The sequence below is a fragment of the Mus caroli genome, unplaced genomic scaffold, assembly GCF_978045245.1.
Source record: "Mus caroli unplaced genomic scaffold, Mus_caroli_1 scaffold_17, whole genome shotgun sequence".
NCBI classification, from domain to species: domain Eukaryota; kingdom Metazoa; phylum Chordata; class Mammalia; order Rodentia; family Muridae; genus Mus; species Mus caroli.
Genome location: NW_028227272.1, coordinates 20377937 through 20397807, shown reverse-complemented (window position 1 = coordinate 20397807; position 19871 = coordinate 20377937). Strand labels below are relative to the sequence as shown.

Here is a 19871-nt window from a genome sequence, read left to right as displayed (position 1 = left end):
GCAGCTGAAGGCTGATAAGATAAAACGATAAAACGTCCAAGTGGTCCCTGAGAGGTTACCTATGTGCCAGGAAATGACCCCACAACAATGCACAGTTGGAAGGCATGGGTTAGCCTCAGATTATGGAAAGAGGACATTCATCAGGTTAGAAGATGTGGTGGTGGGTCTGGGCAGAGTCCAAGGGGATGTGAGGGGCAATTATAATCAAAATATACTGTATGTATGTGAAATTCTCTAAGAATTAAAAAAAACCTTAACATTTCAAAGTCCCTCTAGTCACAAAGAAGCACTCAGGAAGCAGGACATGCTGACTGTTTTGGATCCTTGCACATTAAGTTCTAGGAGCTCGGCATGGGAGCCACGTCAAGATCCTGAGTGTCTTCAAGTATCATGTCCTCTGTTCCCAGTGAAATGATGTCACCCAGGATTATAGACATTACCAAATGCTGAAAATGGAGTTCTGCCTCTCAGAAACAGAAGGAAAGGGGTTAAGTGTGCAGGACTGGGAGGTGGGGATTCTGAGTCGCGCAGTGGTGATCATCTATGCTGCTCTACTGCCTCCATTACAGTCGGAGCCCTTGCACCTCTGTCCTCCCATCTGTGCCTTCTCACCTGGTGCTCTTGCTTCCTTCTTGCGCCTGCATCATCTGTTTTCCCACAGCATAGAAGGTTAGAGCAAGGGAGTCAGACCAAGACTGCACATGGAATTAAGCCAAATTCCTCAACGAGGTAAAGACCCTTGTCACTCTGTCCAACCTCGTGTCAGGCCACTCCCTCTGTTCCTGCCACACTGGCTTCTCCTGGTCCTCATGCCTAGCAAAATGTTTCCCACAGCTGGCCCTGCTTTTTACAGATGCTGGGTTTATCTGACTGGAAAGTGGTCTTTTTATTTCTGCTCATGCTCTGTGTCTGATCTAGTGTGACTTTATATAGGGCCTTCCTAAGTTGATAGGTACTATGTTTCTATTACACAAATGATGACTTCTATAGACTTTAGAGTTTAAATATGTATATAGAGATTATATACACTTCAATACTAGAATTGTAGAGTGTAGTACATGTTCCTAATACATATATATGTATGTATATATGTGTATATGTATGCATATATATGTGTGTACATATATGTGTGTGTGTATATATATATATGCTTATAACCATTTTGTTATTTATTGTTAATCACCCCTGTAAACTACAGACTCTTAAAGAGTGGGAACCTCTCCTGTTTTGTCCACCCACAGAATGTTTACCTTTAATCCCAGCATTATTCATTTGCTTTGTTAACTCCAAAGGCCACTGAAATTGTGACAAAAATGGACAAAAAAAAAAAATTGGTAATTGGTAAGTCTACAAAAAACAAGACAGTATACTACTGATTCACATTAAGACTTCCAGAAAATTACAGAACTAATTTTCCTAAAGCAATACTGTGCACCACTCAGATGTGACTTGTCTCTCTCTCTATATATATATGTTGCCTCTTTTAGATTAAAGCTGGTTCAAAAGTATGGGGTCCCTTTTGTGGAGAGAAATCCCCAGAACCAATCAGCACCCAGACTCACAGCGTCCAGATCCTATTCCGCAGCGACAACTCAGGAGAGAACCGAGGCTGGAGGCTCTCCTACAGAGCGGCAGGTAACCTCTCCCCTTTCCCAGGTCACACTAAGCCACTAGGCTCCATGCTCACAAGGAGGGTGGTTGAGGGGTGAAGAATGCAGTCCTAGCTAGAGGCCCGCTCCTCTGGGAACCTAGTAGAACTCTGCCTGAGAACCTGGGAGCCAAGATACATATCCTGGCTGAGTTTGCCACCTATAAATAGGGATGCTCAAGATTGGAAATACTTCCTCATGTAGACACTGAAGACGGATTGTGCTTCTCTTTTTCCCTCACATGGAGATTCATTAGGCTAAGGAGACCTCCCAACCATGATTGTCTCCAAGTGAGGGTTTGGAGCTTGTGGGCCAATCTGGAGCTCTACAGATTTCACTATAGGGATCTGTCTCTATGCGGGCCGTTGGTGTGGCAAAGCCCTTGCAAATGCCTCATGCAGCTAGTCCTCACACAAACCCAGAGGGAGTCCTATGACTCAATAAATCTGTAATAACTCAAGGAAAAAAGAGGGTAGACCCCAACCAGGAATGCCCAATCACCTTCATAGGGCCAGGAGGCCTGGCTCTGCCCTCATTGTCACATCCAGGGCACCCTGGGGAGAGGTATGACAGAAAACTGACCAAAAAAAAAATTTGCCCCGAGAAAGGGTCAGGGCCAGGCTCAGTCACTGAGGTACCTGTCAGGACCAGCCTTCTGAAGAAAGGCAGAAGCATCCCACCATAGTCCCTTGGTGCCTTGGGAAGAATGTGAGACCGCAGTCATCCTGAGTGGCCAATGAGTGAAAAATGGCAGAGCCCAAATTTCAACTGAATATAGAAGACCTTGCTTAGTGAACCGGGATAGGCATCTATATGAGTGCGGGCCTGGAGGGTGAGCTCCCTGTTGCTGTGAGACTACGGCCAGTCTCTGGGGGCTCATGAAGCTGTTTGGCTGCCTCCTTCACTTTAATAGCAGGCTGCATTAGAAAGTGACTCACCCCTGCTTTCCAAACTCTTCTTCTAGACACCAGGTCCTGTTGTTTCCACCTCATTTCAGGCCTCGCTTCCTTAGTGCAAGGGTGGGGGTGGGGGTCCTCTGCTGTCATTTCTTCTTGGTTTTCTCACCTGCTGTCTTTTCATTTGCTCTCTGCCAGGAAATGAGTGCCCAAAGCTACAGCCTCCTGTGTATGGGAAAATCGAGCCCTCGCAGGCCGTGTATTCCTTCAAAGACCAAGTGCTCATCAGCTGTGACACAGGCTACAAAGTGCTAAAGGTGCAGAGCGCCGCCGGCCGGGAAAACACTGCCTGCCGAGTGTCTCCTAACATCCTGTTAAGCTTCCCAAAGACTCCAGAAATTCAGAAATGATGCATTCTGGACCCCTCGCAATTCAGGACATGACACAAAGTTGTTTATCAGAGCAATGAGTTGTCCTGAATTTTTAAATAAGGTTTCATGTGGCTTAAGGATGAGGGACTACAACCTTGACAAAGTTCCTCAAAGGTGGAGGATGACAGTGCGGAACAAGAAGCAGGTTTAAAGGTGGCAGACGGGCACTCCTCTCACTCCCTCCAAAGTGCCAGCCCACCTAGCTACCCTTCAGAATAAGAAAGCAAAGTTCCCACTTGCGGGCACGAGGGGATGGAACCAGGGGTTGGTATTGTTATGTTCCCCAGGTAAACCCAATGTACAGCCATGCTAGAGGCTCACTGCTCTGCAGGAATTTTCCTTGAGAAGGGGCCCAATCATCATCAACAGCAGCATTACCTGGGAGCTGGTTAGAACTATGAATCCTTGGGTAGGTCAGAAGAACTGAATTGAAATCTCCGAGGCAGGGACAAGCAGCCTGTCTCCACTAGCCTTCTCCGGGTGATGCTGACCGGTTGCTCTAGTTGGAGAACCTCTGCTCTAAACCTCGAGTCAAAACCATAGTTTTTCCTCTAGAAACACTTGCCCATGCCTAGGGTGTGAATGGGGCTAATGGCGACATGACATGTCATGCATTTATGGGCAAGTTTGCCTTTGAGACTCATCAGGCTAATTCCTAGTTGAAGAGAGCCAGGTTTAAAGTTTGTGTTATCTTTGTTAGGAAATATGTGCTAACCCACTCCCTTCGTCTTCCCACGCCCTTCTGGCTTCCTTTCAGGATAATGAGGTGATGGACACATTCCAAATTGAGTGTCTGAAGGACGGTGCATGGAGTAACAAGATCCCCATCTGTAAAAGTAAGAAAATCAAATGGGTTAATTCCAGTGATGCATTCCTTCATGGTGGGCTTAAAGCACTGAGCATGGGGTGAAAAGCTTTGACAGAGCTCTCTAAGAGGGGGAGACAGAGATCACTACCCATGTAATAGCTAGACCAAGGAATATAAGAGCCCATTTCAGAAATAAGATTTTGGAATCACACACACATACACACACACACACACACACACACACACGCATGCATGCACGCACGCACGCATACCTTCAAACAGGATACAAATGTGGCAAAGGAATATAAGCATATCTCAATGTCTGAAATGAGCTTTAGCTCTGGAATTGCTAGTTTGGGAAACTAGTTTGGCGCTCAGGCCCAGAGCCCAATGGTCTTGAATGTCTGTGTGCCAATCGCTCACCTCCTAAGTCTTCTGGGTCAATTGATGACTTAGGGCTGTGGGGTCATCACAGAGAACCCCACTAGCTCTGGTGACCTGGAGTTCTTGCCTTGTGTGCCCCTAACATATTACAAGACCATGGACATTTCTGTAACTATAAAATAGAGAGTATAGAGTAGCTTTAATTCTAGAACATGTGCCAATGGTTCTAAGAGAGAAATAATCCACATAAATAAACTATTTAGTGTTATAAAAGATAGATAGATAGATAGATAGATTTCCAGCTATTACTCCATTACTTTCATACCCAAGTAATTTCAAATGTAAAATGTTCAAGGATCATAATTTTAGCAGCTATAAATAGTAACAGTGTACTTGAAGGGGGAGGGGGTACTCTTTGACTTGCTTTAGAATAGAGAATTCTAAGTTAAGATATTATAGTCAGTGCCCCTCCCACCATTTTATGACTTTGGGCTCTGTCCCCTTTCTTTTCACTGCCACCCAGCACTCAGCCAGATCCTTTCCCACTAGGAATCCTGGTGGGAGTGCTCAGGCAAACCCCAGGCAGCTGAGCACAATCAAAATGGGCTGGTTTTCTTTTTCATATGATGATGGGCTGTGGTCAGGGCCATGTGAGGGGAAAAGACTGCCATTTTGTAGCTTCAGAAATAAGCTAAGCACTCACTGAATGCCAATGTAGAGTTCAGTAGAGAAGTCAGATGGAGAAGACAAGGTCCAAGCCTGAGGACCTCGTATGTTCCTGCAGTAAGGTGGCCCAGTGTGCAGTGTGCCTGGGCTCTAGCAAGGTGTGTGCAGGGCCAAGCAAGGGTCATTCTGCAGACGATCAGTGGAGGTTTTCAGTGTCCAGGACGGAAGCAGACTCTGTAGTTGGGAAGCCGGGGCTTTAAGTGTGTATTCTAGCAGTAGGCAATGTGCTCATACTCTTCTGGCCTCGTGCCCCCTAGTCACCATTGTGCTGACAACTTACTGGATGCCTGCACCCAGTGTGCCTGTAAGGAGCAGGAATACATTCAGGGTAGTGAGTGCTTAGTTCTCCTCAGCCCATCCCCATCACTGGGCAGGGCTTGGTATCTCTGTCTTATATTTTTGAAAAGCAGAAGGTGCTATTAACACTTTTTCCTGGTAAATTATAATGGGCGCCTTGAAAGAGGAAGTCACTACAACATGAGATGGTATTTTTTAAAATAATACCTTATTTGGTTTTATTTTATGTGTATTGCTATGAGTGTGTCAGATGTGGAATTGGAGTAACAGACAGTTGTGAGCTGCCATGTGGGTGCTGGGAACTGAACCCGGATCCTCTGCAAGAGCAGCCAGTGTTCCTAACTGCTAGTCCCTCTCTCCAGCCCCCAGATACTATTATTTTATATGCCCTGTGCTAGACAGCCACAGAACATGTTAACATTTTATACTGAAAATATGACCCAATTCATCTGCATTAAAGCATATTAGGACTGCTTCAGCTCTTATTAACACACAGCCAGCATCTCTGAGCATCTGTGGGTACCTTGTACTCTGCTAGGTCCTAGGGAAGACATACAGATAAGACTGACAAGTTGAGTCCTTGGGAATGTGAAAGCAGGGGTTAGAGAAAGAAAGAAAGAAAGAAAGAAAGAAAGAAAGAAAGAAAGAAAGAAAGAAAGAAAGAAAGAAAGAAAGAAAGAAAGAAAGAAAGGAAGGAAGGAAGGAAGGAAGGAAGGAAGGAAGGAAGGAAGGAAGGAAGGAAGGAAGAAAGGAAGGAAGAAAGGAAGGAAGAAAGAAAGCTTGCAAGGTGAGACTATGCAACACAGAGACTGGGGTTGTAGCTGGAGTGGTAGCATGCTTGCTTAGAATGTACAAGGCCCTGGATCCAGTCCCCAGCATTGCATGTGCTGCCACACATGTTAACACATGATTGTAACTGCAGCACTTCAGAGATAAGAGTCTGGAGATAAGAAGATTAGAAATGTAAGGTCATCTTCAGCTATATAATGAGTTCAAGGCCAGCCTAGGCCACATAACACTCTGTCTCCAAGAGAGAGACAGAGACAGAGACAGAGGGAGGGAGGGAGGAAGAGAGAGGAAAAGAGAAAGAGAGATGATAAAAAATGTAAAGAGGAACAGGAAGTGGAAATTATGGGAATCTTGGCCCTGTCACCACAAAGTGGTGACAAGTCCTCCTATACTCTGAATGCCATCTGTCAAATAAGCATTTGGGCTGGAATAATGCAAAGCTCCCAGCCAGAGGCAGAATTTTCTCTTCCTCAGGAGCCAGGATGTAAGACTATGTAAATTCTCAGAAGGATACAAATTCAGCCATCCCAGACTGTCCTTCACAATGGCTGTGCCTAAACTTCATTCTTAGTGGACTCTGGTGGAACGGTTTCTGTGTTTCCTGCGTGAACTATTTCTGCTTTGCTTGCTAATTTTTCTCTCTTCCTTTTCTCTCTCCTTTTCTCCCTCCCTCTCCCTCTCTCTCTGCTCTCTTCCTTCTGTCTCCTGATCCTCCTTTGCCTTCACCATGGTGACAGAAAGCGAGATCGAATTGGAGAAGGAGCTGGAGTCAGAGCCAGTGGCAGAGTGAATGATTGGCACTGGCGGGAACCCCACACAGTGCAACATCTGAGAATGGATTACTTACAGAGAACCCAATCCCTTCCAGAGCCACCCCACCCTGCCCCACCCCGCCCCACCCACCAACACTCCATTGCCCACTTGAGTGTGGATTAGAATGGATGCTAAGCTAGGCAGCAAGCCTCATCAGCAGAAAGAGCTGCCTACCTGAGAATATTCTCTCTCTCCTCACAATTTACTCACCATTCAAACTTACTGCAAAAAGCAATGAAAAGACAATGGGTGATTATTTTAATCTCTAAGTGAACTGTACTCTTCTCAAAGGAAAATATGTCCTTGGGTTGAAAAACCACAAATTTAATGTACAATCATGTGACCTAGAACAACATGGGCCATGGCAACTGATTCACTCCATACTATAAGTTTAAGTGGGTCAGGGTGTCAACTACTTAATGACTTTCAAATCTCTGGCTTCTACTGCTGTCTTAACAACCAGGGGTTTATAGACTGAATGATAACACAGAGTATGGATGTGGGCGAGTCTGGATGTTTTCATATTCAGAAAGTGTATGTCCCATCCACACTTTTGGGGATGAAGTTCTATTATCTGAGGGAGGTTCTTTACTGCTGGGGCTTACAAGTTTTGTTTTATTTTGTTTTGTTTTGTTTTAACTCACTATTAAAAACCTTAAAGAAATGAACATCACATCTGGAAGCAGCAGTCTTCAGCTTAGGGTCATGGCTATAGAAATGAGCGTCACATCTGGAAGCAGTGGCCCTCAAGTTGGGGTCATGGCTATAACTAGGTCATTAGCAATGGTGAAGAAAGGGCTGGAGAACTGCAGTGTGCATGCTGGTATCTAAAGGGCAATGTCTGTCTGAGTTCACACATGAGAGGAGCGGCCCACCTCTTATTCAGTGACTGCCCAATTTGATGATCAAGTGACCTAGATCGATCCCTAGGGTTCTGACTTCGGTGAGGGCAGAATTCCATGAGTGTGGGTGGGATTCTGGAGACTGAGGTGCTGTCTTGGGGTAAAAATGCCCTTGATAGATAGGAGATGAGAGGGACACCAAAGACAAATGTCATCTGGGCAAATGTTTGTTTGTCAGTCCCCAAGGACACGAGAACATAACCTACCCCAGTTAGCAGTGTTACAAATGTACCAGATATCAGTGGTGGGCCAGGTGGGCCAGGCAATGTCTGTAAGAGGGAAGTGACATTCTGGAGAGTCTGATGACATTGGAGTACAGGTAACCTGAGGGAAAGAGAATGAGGCCAGAATGGACATGTGGCATCATCCTTGGTCCTGAGTACCGGGTCAGATGCTCTGTAAGAAGACCTTTATTTGCAGAACAGTGTGTTTAGAGCTCAGGCCAAGAAAAATGTATTGGAAGAAACATAAATGGCAATAAGAACTAGCCAGAGACACAAGGTATGGGGCAGTGCAGCTCATAGCAGAGTGGTGAGCAGAACAGGCTGCAGAAAGAGAGAAGAGAAGAGCATCCAGGATGTAGGAGGGGCCTAAGACAAACATAGAACAAGCTGACTAAGTCAGCTGGGGACAGTTTCTGATGCACACTGATTGGGTCACCCAACACTGCTCTTGGGAAAGTTGTCTCCTTTCAGAGACATGACTTTCTCCCTGTCATTCTGCATGTAGGAAGAAAGATGCTCCTTCCACACTGACTACAATCAAGCTGATATGACCCTTTGTTTTCTGTTTGCCACCCTCCTCTCTCTGGGAGCCATATGAGTGGGCAGAGTGACTTATCTGGGGTGACAAGAAAGCATGCCCTCTATTCAGAAAGTGTCTCCTACAAGCATCAACCATTCAAGGCCAGGGCCAAACACTCAGTCCTTCCACTAGGGACAGGAGAGTTGGGTCATGAGGATTACTGAGGTCAAAGGAACTTCCAGAAAGCTCGGGGGTGAGGAGTAGGGACAGTAGTACCAGTATTCTGTCTAGAGTAGACAGGTAGCACAAACATCTGCTTCCAGTCTCATCAGGAGAGTACAGTCTACTTATGGTTTTGAATAGCAACTTGTATCCTGCATTATCCCAGTCTTATCCATCATGTTAAGACTAGGGTTAGAGTTAGGATTAGGGTTAGAATTAGAATTAGGGTTAGGTTCAAGGGCTAGGGTTCACAAACTACAGGAGCATCTATATTCTGGCTTAACAATGCAAATTAAGTGATTTGTTCAAGGAACTTGAAGGCCAGGACCCCTTTGTGTAAGAAATACTCATATGATCTTCCTTCCTTCACCTCCTTCTTCTAATCTGGAAGGTTCTGAAGTCAGACAAACTGTTTGTTAGGTAACTCTAGTCTATCTGCCAGGTGAGTTTGAAGTCCTAGGTTAGAGATCCGAAGGATTGGCCCTGTGCCTCAAGAGGAGTCAGTTCAACTCAGGGGGAGGTGGGGAGTTTGGAAATTCTACCAGAACTCTGGAAATATTGACTACCAATGTCCACATTAGCCATGGAATGTTTACTATTTAACTGGAAAACACATATAAAAAAACTAGGAACAGCTAGTACCGTTTACTGAAAGAACACCAAAATCAAGGCCAGGTCTAGTTTTCACACTAACAATAATTCACTAGGTAACTCTAGACCAATAGAGTCTCCTGTCTGGGCTTATCTGTAACATAAAGAGCAAATCTACACGCTCTGCTTCGGTGTCTTTTCTAATGGTGGAATTTCACATCTCTCCAATTCTAGCATCGACTATTATATGTAAGATGAGGGTTTCCTTAAAAGCAAGTGTCATTCCCTAACAGAAATAGAAACTAAGAGATTGGGTCCTCAGCCTCTGGTGCAGCAGCCATGAAAGATATCCTGGCTGAGCTCACGCTGGGTTCCATTCATGCTAGCAACTCACCTAAGGCAAGGCGTGGCTAGACAAGTGAGCTTCCTGAAGTCTGTCCTAGGAGAAGGCATCTTTGGTCATGTCCTACACTACGATTATACCCAACTCCAGGATCCAGCCACTTCCAAAGGAGAAAAAGAGCAGGTGAAGACTGGAAGTCTGTCCACCCCTGACTCCCCCTGCATTCTGTGGGCAGATGAGCCGCCTCTGAGAAGGCTACAGGGTGGGGTGGGGCTGTGTACTCCCTTAGGAACTGGGGATTCTTTCTTTGGTTTTGTTATTTTAGTACTAAGCTCCAATGTGAGCACATTAAATGTTCTTATTCAGCCTGTGGTTGAGACTGGAAAACATGGAAGGTAATTTGGTTCAGGTCAGCCAGAATTTTCTCATTGAGCTATGGGCTTCATGCCTGGGCCACAAAACCAGAGGAGATTGCGAAACAAACTCAAAGTAAAAAAAAAAAAAAAAAAAAAAAAGCTCTAGTGATGGGGAAACTTTGGTCTCCATAAATCTTGGCAGGCCCATCCCTGCTCTGAAATCGACACTAGGACAGATAAATTGATCATATAGTAGGAATATAGTAGAGAGATGCCCAAACCGGAAAAGCCAGCTTTGTAAGTGGCATACCGTGCAGTTGCAGGGGCACCAGTTAAATGGGCAATAGGACTTCTCTCTGGAGTTGTGCATAGTCTATAAACTCTCCATCTCGGGAACCCAGATCCCTTGGTGACCCCAAGCAGAAGAACAAAAACCAGCTAAGGGGTATCCCTTCTTCTCTCTCAGTTGTAGACTGTGGAGCTCCTGCAGGGCTGAAACATGGGCTAGTAACCTTCTCCACCAGAAACAACCTCACCACATACAAATCTGAGATAAGGTACTCCTGCCAGCAGCCCTATTACAAGATGCTTCACAATACCACAGGTAAGCTCTCCGCACTAATGGTCACTCTTACTTACTGGGCCTCAGAGCTGGGGCCCGAAGCAGCTCTAGGAGGAATGGCTGCGTGTGCATGTGCAAATGATACTAAGTGTTCTCCCCTTGGGCGTATCATTTGATCCTCGCTCCCAATACACTCAAGTTAATAGGTCCATTTCCACACACTAAATAGTCCCAAGACCAAAGCAAAGTGTGCTGCTCCTTTTAACTTGTAATTCTGAAAAAATTCTAGTAAATTCAGAGCCTGTTTGGTAGAGGATGAAAGATCACAGAACTAAGAGAAGAATAGAGACTCTCATGGAAGCCTCCCGAAATAAATCCCTTTACATATCTGAGGTAGCGCTGGGGTTTCTAGAAGATGGCTGCAATGGCTGGCCCCACCATTTTCAGTTTCCTCCTCTGGTTGACCAGACCAAAGCCACCGAGGAGAGCTGTAGGGCTTCTTTCAGTGGCGTGTTCTGATGTCTCACACAGAAGTCAGATGGACTGAGGGAATGAGGAGCAGATGGCATGTCTCAACAGGAAGTCCAACATGGCCCAGACCAGGACCCAAACACAGTCACAGCTGTTGCTGTGCAGGCCTCTTCACAATTTCTGGACGAGACTTCTGGCTTCCCTTGGGGTCAAGTGGTAGCATGTAGGCCCAGGTTAAAGCAATTGGAACAGCCAGTCAGTTGGTCACAAGTGAAGGTGTGGGAGGAAATAAGAGGAAAGTTCATTAGAAACGTACCCACCTCTCCTACGAGTGAGGCCTTGTGGCCTTAAACCATCAATACTCTCAAAAACACTCATGGTCTCCGTCAGAAAAGCAACCCGGCAGAAAGCCTACCACTGCATATGTGCACCAGGAACAGTCCCATAATTTCTCTGTATCTCCAAATCTCATCTCGAAACAAGAGAGCATGCTACAGCTCACAGGGCTAGCCTCAGACCCACATTGGGCAGTGGACACAAATGTATCTTATTAAGGAGTTTAAAGAAAGGAAAGAAGGGCATATGTGTTGCATGGAGCTCTATGAACAGAGGTTCTATGACCCATGAGAAGGAGACACCTGCCAGGGCCCGGGAATGTAGAAATGGGCAGACTACCCTCAGGCAAGCAAAGTCAGATTTAGAAGTTCTAAGGAGCCATGCCAAAGACAGTGGTGTTTATTTCTGGGGACAGTAATTCATAGCTGAAGAGAAGGGCTCATTAGGTTGTAGAGATGACCAGCTCAGAGAACATGATGACAGAGAGACCCTGAAAAAAGCTACAGCAATCACATTAGAGTGTAATCGCTTTCTTTCCCCTCTCCCACCTGTTTACTCAGGTGTATATACGTGTTCTGCTCATGGGACCTGGACGAATGAAGTGCTCAAGAGAAGCCTGCCCACCTGCCTTCCAGGTACCTCACCCACCAAGTCCTCTGTCTCACAGTCTCCCACCCAAGGTCTGTTAATGTGATGTTGAGAAGGAAATGCCTTGCTTTTGGAATGATATCATCAGAAGGTGAAGGTGAAAGGCCAGAAAGGTCTAGCCTGGCCTGTTCTCAAGCTAACCAGTGTCTTAACTCAGCCAAGTTTAGAATCCCAGAAGCCCTCCCTACCCCATCTCTTTGTGGTTCAACTCTAATCCTTTCCACGTGGGTTTTTTTTTTTATCCAAAACACTTTATATACACATCTGACATTGTGCCAGGGAAGGCTGGCACACTCTGTCCTTAGGCACGCACCAAACCCCAAAGAAGAGGTCAATGTAAGACGGTTAACTATAATGTGCTATTGAACCCAGAAAGCAGTATATGCACAAACAGTTCTGACTCTGCCTCCTCTGTGTTTCATCCACTGTCTCCACTTTAAGGTGAAGAAAAAAAAAAAGATGTGTGATATCAGGAGGTGCTTGAATGCATACAGATGTCGGGAAATTCCCTTTGACATTAAAAATGTAGATGCTTTGCTTTGCGCTCACAATGCAACCAAGCACCATTAGAGAACCACAGCCCAAGATGACTCCCCATGGGCTAAACACAGCCCACAGACGTGTTAACTTCAACATGTACAGTGCTGTGATGTATACATTTCAAATGTCTAAAAATCCAGATTAGCAGCAGTTAAATGACACAGCCCTTACGACAACAGCGAAGGGACGTCAAGATGCTATTGTCTTTTCTGAGTCCATCTGCTCCTCTCCTTTAGCGGCAGCTTCCCTTCATCCATGGCCTTTATATTTTGCTGAATGAAAATGTTGGGCAAGCTGAGAGAGAGTATTGTATGAATGGCATGTGTTAGTCGCCCTTGGTATTCACTTAGTAGATGTCTAAATATTTTCAGTCGCTAGGCTGAGGAGGGTCCTGAGATTGATCCTCATGACATGAAGAGGAGAACAGTGTTTGAGTCAGTTCCATCACAAGTGCACGGGGCCTAGAAAGGGGAAGCCAAGGTATATGCTTCTGTAGGAATGGAGCGGGGGAACACCGAAAAGGGGCTGTCAAGGTGGGACAGTCGCCATCCCACTCACAGCTAACAATTTCGCTCACCTCAATCAGGCTTGACCACAAGCACATTCAAGACTCAAAGTGGGGAGGACTTTTATAAAGAGCAGAAGAGTGGGTCTGGGGCAAGCTGGAGGTTCAGATGTCCATACACCTAAAAGATCATGTGCCTGAGAAAACTAAGCTTAGTCCCCATCCTGGGACGCCACAATGCAATATGTGAAAGGAAACCGCTTACAGGGTGAGGAGTTGAGGAACTGGGTCCCAGGCTCCCTGCTGCTGCTTGTAGGTTGCGTCTTCAGTAAGTGGTGGTGTTATCTGCGACTAGGATTCCATACCTCAGAAGTGAGTGAGTGAGACCAAGAAATGGCTCACATTTTGTGCTTCCTCATGGTCATCGGCCTCTCCGTGTAAAGAGCAGCTTGGCTACACTAAGTCATGAAATTCTTTAAACATTCAGAGTTGGACAGGACCATAATGTATCATTGAGCCACACTAGAACTTTCCAAATTCATTCCTTCTGAAATCTCGAGCAGCAAGCCAGAGTGCACAAACTCATTTCATTCACCACAATGTCTGCCCTTATTGGGTAGAGGGTGGTAAGCCGCCAGAATTCATCACTTTATTTTACTGACGTGAAAGCTAAGCATCAGAATGCGGTGGTGAGTTTTCTGCAAGCTGAACCACAAGATAACTTGGAACATTGTTGTCTGATGCACGATGCTGCACTTTCCTTGATAGGTCATGTTTTATTTCTCCTAAAGGTGTGCAGAATCCTGGAACATAACCCTTGTGTCTTAAAGGACCTACTTCTTTTGGTACCCGCCATTCATTTTTCTATCTTAATCTGACTACAGCATAGCCAAAGCCTTGAACATTCTAAAAACATTCTCTGTCCAAGAAAATACCAGCAGAAGAGAGCAACATGGACGATTCTGTGCACTGCATCTGAGGTGATCCCCACCAACTGCTGCGTCTCACTGAGCTCAGGGGTACACACCTGGAGTCCCACCCGCTTAGGAAGCTGAAGCAAAGTCAAAAGATGGGGGGGACAGAGGGTGGGTTAGAGGAGGAGGACGGTCCTGTCTTGGTAAACTTACCCCAAAGACCAGTCGTATCATTTTGACCCCTTGAAAAGTCAATGATAAATCTGAAGTAAAATATTATAATGACAAATGAAGCTAGTTCAGAGAAGTGAGATGCTTTTCTTAATATAATGACTGAGTAAGCGAATTAACTGCTTTCTCTGAAACTTTGTTTCTCCATGCATAAATTAGTTGTCCTTCTGTGACCTCAGGATGTACTGACACTTGGGTTGGAGACAGGTATCATTTATTGCTGGACGTGAGCTTTGTTGTGACATGGTCTGAGTCATCTAGTTGTCCCTCATCAGATTATGGCCTTTGTCTGCTAGATGAGTTTTTATGAGTTTTCAATGTCACAGATCTGCCTTGAAATGTCACTGCTCTTTGTAACAAGAGACTGGCATTCAACATCAAAACCCAGGCCAAAAAATTAGAAGGTCTGTTTACATATGGCTTGGACCAGTAAATGACAGGACAGCCCAGGATTGTGGAAGAAGCATTTGGCACTGGGAAGAAGAGCATCCGAAAAGCATTAGCCTGCTGTGACCCTCCCAAAGTCACAAGGAAACCCAAAGGCCTCTTGGTCTCTAGCCTAACCACTGCAACAGGAGGTGCAAGCTCCCACTGACTTCAAACACCCTTCTCAGGGAAAGCCCATATGGGTCTGTTCATAGCCAGTAAGGGGTTGCTACTGAAGACCTTCTACTCATAAGCCAGAGGAGTTTGGCTGTGGGAGCCTGGAGACATGTGTGTGCTCAGGGTGTGGCTCAGATGAGCGAAGTTTTCTCTCTTAAAGGTACTGAAGGATCCCAGGGCGCAATGATGGGTGACCCTGACCAAGGCTCAGTCATCATTGCCTGTGGATTATGCCACCTTTTCCATGATCTATAAAGACTGAGCCATAACTCACAAGCTCCAGCGAGTCCTCTAGGCCAGAGAAATGATGTAAGCCTATGGCCGTAATCTTAACATGTGATAAGGCAGTGTGAGATACACATGAAACACTGATATCATGGCATAGTTTAGGCTCCACGACCTGACTTGACAGCCATGTCACCTTGAGTTCACCTCGACCTCTAGAAAATGGCAATCGTATATAAGCTGTGGATGTGAAAAGAGAGAGATTTAAAATTTGTAGGTCGTCTTTCAGAGGTTGAAATCCAGAACCAGGAGCTCTGACTGACTCAGTTCACCTAGAAAGTTGAAAAGTTAAGTCAAGAACCCAAGGGTCCCAGTCTGGCATGAAATCTATAGAATTCTCACTGAACTCAGTAACCGTGCCACACACTGAATAAGTCATAAAATAAACACTAGTAACACACCCATTCTACAGATGAAGAAACTGAGCCTCTGAAAGTCACACAACTTGCCTAAGGTCCTCTAGCTCATAATGGGGGTTGGAAGCTTGACATCTGACTACTATAGTCTGATAGATGGCCTTTTAGGATCTCTTGATTTCTCTGTGGGCATCTAGAGAAAACTCCAGGTGGTTCTCTGAGTACCTATAGAGCAGATGGCTTCTGAGAGATAAGATACCTTTCTAGAGAAGAATGGGTGTCCTCTGCTAAGGATAGTCTGGCTAAATATGGTCCAGTCCAAAAGTGACTTAGCCACAAGTGGCTCAGGTTGAACAAGACTGAAACATAAAATGATCTGATACTGGAATGGTTCTGGTTATGAAGTTCTAACCTGGACATAAGGCCAACTCAGGGAGATTTAGATGCAACTAAATCCCAGCCGAGCTCTCCTAAACCAGCAGGACTCGGGCAAGTGAGGGTCCCATGGTGGCATAATCCACAGAGGGAGTGGTGTGAATTTCTCTTGGTTCTTCTCACATGATTGACTCTGTCCCTGTCTCTTGTTCCCCCTTCTTCCTTCTTGCAGTGTGTGGACAGCCCTCCCGAGCCCTGCCAAACCTGGTGAAGAGAATCATTGGAGGTCGCAATGCTGAGCTTGGCCTCTTCCCATGGCAGGCCCTCATAGTGGTGGAAGACACGTCGAGGGTACCAAACGACAAGTGGTTCGGGAGTGGGGCCCTGCTCTCTGAATCCTGGATACTCACAGCAGCCCATGTTCTGCGTTCCCAGCGCAGAGACAACACAGTCATACCTGTCTCAAAGGAACATGTCACTGTCTATCTGGGCCTTCATGACGTTCGGGACAAATCAGGAGCTGTCAATAGCTCTGCTGCCCGAGTGATACTCCATCCAGACTTCAACATCCAGAACTACAACCATGACATAGCTCTGGTACAGCTACAGAAGCCTGTGCCCTTGGGGGCCCACGTCATGCCCATCTGTCTACCAAGACCTGAGCCTCAAGGTCCAGCCCCTCACATGTTGGGACTGGTGGCTGGCTGGGGCATCTCCAATCCTAATGTGACGGTGGACGAGATCATCCTCAGTGGCACACGAACCTTATCAGATGTCCTACAGTATGTCAAATTACCTGTCGTGTCACATGCTGAATGCAAAGCCAGCTATGAGTCTCGGTCGGGCAACTACAGTGTCACAGAGAACATGTTCTGTGCTGGCTACTATGAGGGTGGCAAGGATACGTGTCTTGGGGATAGCGGTGGGGCCTTTGTCATCTTTGATGAGATGAGCCAGCACTGGGTAGCCCAAGGCCTGGTGTCCTGGGGAGGACCTGAAGAATGTGGTAGCAAGCAAGTGTATGGAGTCTACACAAAGGTCTCCAACTATGTGGACTGGTTATGGGAGGAGATGAACTCCCTGAGGGCTGTCAGGGACCTCCAGGTAGAACGGTGAAGGCAAGTACTTCCCTGCCCCAGTTCAATTGAGGTTGCACCACACACTGCCAACAGCATAGTCCATGATACTTACCAGATCAAATAAACTGCAGCAACTCATGTTCCTGAGATAGCCCCAACTCCCAAGACTGAGGTTAGCAATATGCAGGGGAAATCTCTAGGCAAGAGAGTACAGTCCAAAGCTTCAACCAAGCGTCTTCCTCTCTCTGAGCCTCTTCTCTCCAGTGGGAGCAGAGTTTCCAGAAGGCTTGGAGCCTCTCTAAGTGTCAATCACTCCTAATCACTTTTCAAGGCCTTGGAGCCCAGTGTTGATGTAAGAAAGCTTGGTCCTGATCGTTAGGAAAGGATTCCTTCAGCTAAAGTCTGCATCCATGTATTTGCCCAGCTCTAGTTTCCAGGCTTGCACTAAGCCTGGTTCTTCATCTAGAAAATAACAATTCAGGTTTGGGGGAACAAGAGCAGAGCCCGAGCTGTCCCTCAGAAAACACTGTCTGGAAACACTTTTGTTCCTGGAACTTGTCTTAAAAGCTTCCTGTAGTGCAAGGTTTGTGCCTTGTGCCCTCCTTAGTTTCAGACAACCGAGAGGATACCACGAGGGCTCTGCTGACTGAGGGAGAAGACCAGCCGCAGCTCTCCCAAGCCCTGAAACACTGCTGTCCACTCAGAACACATTGGGCCCACGTGCCACTCAAATACCAGTGGGCACCATGAGGTGTCAACACCTGCCACTCCACACAAACACAGAGCAGCCCTCCAGCTCTGGAAAGTGACCTGCCCCCAGCCACGTGTATGGAGACTACTTGAAGAAAGAGAAGACTGCCCCACTGTGCCCCACTGTGCCCCATTGCTTCTCATCAGGAAAACAGAAGAAAATATGGGCACAAGACTTGCCATGTCACTCTAATATTTGAGACTATGCTCAACCCAGAGCCTGAGCTCAGTAGAGAATATACCAAGTGGCATACTCCAACCCATCTATCCCTTGCTGTTCTGGGAGTCAAGGTCAAGGGACAGAGTCTCAATCATTGGAAAGAGACAGAGAGCCATGAGTCCTGGGTTCTGTCCCTAGCTCCATCTTCAGCTGCCCATATGACCTTTGCCATCATTTCCTCCTGTGAGCTTCAGTCTCCTCATCTGGAAGGTCCTATAGGGTCTGACCAGCGCTCTCAATGGGCACGGCCCTGAATTCTAGCAGCATCTGTAGCTCTCACAGGCTGAGAAAAAAAAAAAAGCAGCTGGAAAGGCCTGGAGAGGGAAGGTGGAGGGAACTGGGAAGGGTCATCAAAACACACTCCGATATCTATGAATGGCACATGTAAAGGATACTATATTTTGTATATTTAATATCACGGGCTCTGCTACTCTATAAGGGCCTCTGCACTCCGTTTCTCTTGTCAGGGGTCTACAGTGGAAATAAATCTATGGATAACCAACAACCCTGGCTTGAGAGTTTGTTGCGAAGTGTGTTTATTCATTTTGATATTTTAAAGAGACGCGCTGTCATTAAGTTCCCACCCCCATTGTAGGCACAGCTGCTGGCCTCTGGGTACCATCTAAAAATGGGTTAAGGAGGAGAAGGAAGTGCTTATTGGCTATTGACATACTTCTTTCTCAGAAGTAAGGCTGTAACTCCCATCACTTAAATGCCTACAATTTACAAAGAGCTCGCATTAGCAGACAAAACAGAGCTATGTGTACACCGAGGTTAAGAGAAGCCAAGTGAGCTAACTGTCACCAAAGTAATGAGATGTAAGTATTGTGAGGATGTAATTAAAAGAAGGTGCAACCCTGTATAACTATGGAGACTCAGAATGGCTTAGCAGAGGTGACAAAGACCACAGGGGAGGATGGAGAAGGGGCCCAGTGGACAAGAGAGGAAAAGTAGGCAGGAACAGGCATTAGTTGAAGATGCAGGAGACACTGACAGACAGTGATAAAAGCCCTGCTCCACACTGTCTTCTAGCCAGAGATTCTCTGAGTGCATCCTGTTAGATTCATGTTGTGGTACTAGTTGTCAAACACTGCTAACTGCTGAATCTTCTCACCTGGAAATTTTGAGTTCAGCAGATCTGAGTACAGCTAGCGTGTCAGGGAAAGTGGCAGGACAAGACTGAACGACTGAGTGTCTTAGTGAGACATGGCAAATCCCCCCCCCCCCAGGAAAGGTAATGCAGACAAAGGAGCTTAGGCCCAGGTCAGTGGTGCAAAGGTTGGGCTGTAGGCATCTTGTAAGACGCTGCACAAATGAGAATGCAGGGCCAGCATCTCGCACTGTGAGAGCCGGGCACACACATGGTTTGCCTTCGTTTGGGGTTTGTATCATACTTTTGGGTGTGCGTCATGCTTTGTATGCTGTTGAGAACTAAAACAATGCTAAATTAGCCTTTGAAAGCTTTACACACTGCTGGATTCAAAGACTGTCATGTCTTGAATTTGACTACATTTCTGATTTGTACTTTCCATTAACTATGTTGACTTTGTACTGTGGCCTGTGGCTTATTTGGAGTGCATGCTGGGACATGGAACAGGGAGATACAGTGGCCTACATCTAGCAGTTTTCCATCAGCTTAATGGCTGATAAGATACAGACATGAAAGACAAGGGAGGTAACAAGAATGTGGCCAGCTTGGACATCAAAAGAGGTCTGGAATAACCAGGAGAAGGAGGAAGGTGTGTGGATGATGAGGGCAAGGGCTCAACTTCGCTAGGTTTGAAGGGCTCTCTAGCAACCCACCTGAAAGTGTGCATCACCAGTAAGGAACCATGAACTTCAGAAGAGAGGGCACTTTGAAGGCGAGAATTGATACTCACCAGCTGTAGGCGGAATAAGGCCTGGAGATAAACAGTATTGTCTGGTGGAAGATTGCAAAATACAAAAGGAAGCCAAGGGTTTCCAAGAGAACACCAAGGCAGAAGATTAAAGACAAGGGGGAAAAGTGCTTCAACAGCTAAGGAGAGAGTCTAGAGACCTGTGAA

The 19871-nt window shown here is 46.2% G+C and overlaps 1 protein-coding gene across 3 annotated transcripts in view; it reads left to right on the top strand.

Moving 5' to 3' along the window:
- Masp1 (MBL associated serine protease 1) overlaps positions 1-19871 on the top strand; it is a 71410-nt gene that overhangs the window by 33899 nt on the left and 17640 nt on the right. The window contains exons 6-11 of one of the 3 annotated variants that reach the window (XM_021184436.3): positions 1488-1635; positions 2744-2862; positions 3734-3812; positions 10418-10555; positions 11881-11955; positions 16010-18331. In XM_021184436.3, the coding sequence (XP_021040095.1) occupies positions 1488-1635; positions 2744-2862; positions 3734-3812; positions 10418-10555; positions 11881-11955; positions 16010-16893 (1443 nt within the window). In that variant the 3' untranslated portion in view covers positions 16894-18331. Of the gene's footprint in view, positions 1-1487; positions 1636-2743; positions 2863-3733; positions 3813-6717; positions 6872-10417; positions 10556-11880; positions 11956-16009; positions 18332-19871 lie in introns of those variants that run through there. The other 2 variants (XM_021184437.3, XM_029470316.2) reach the window with 2 other exon arrangements.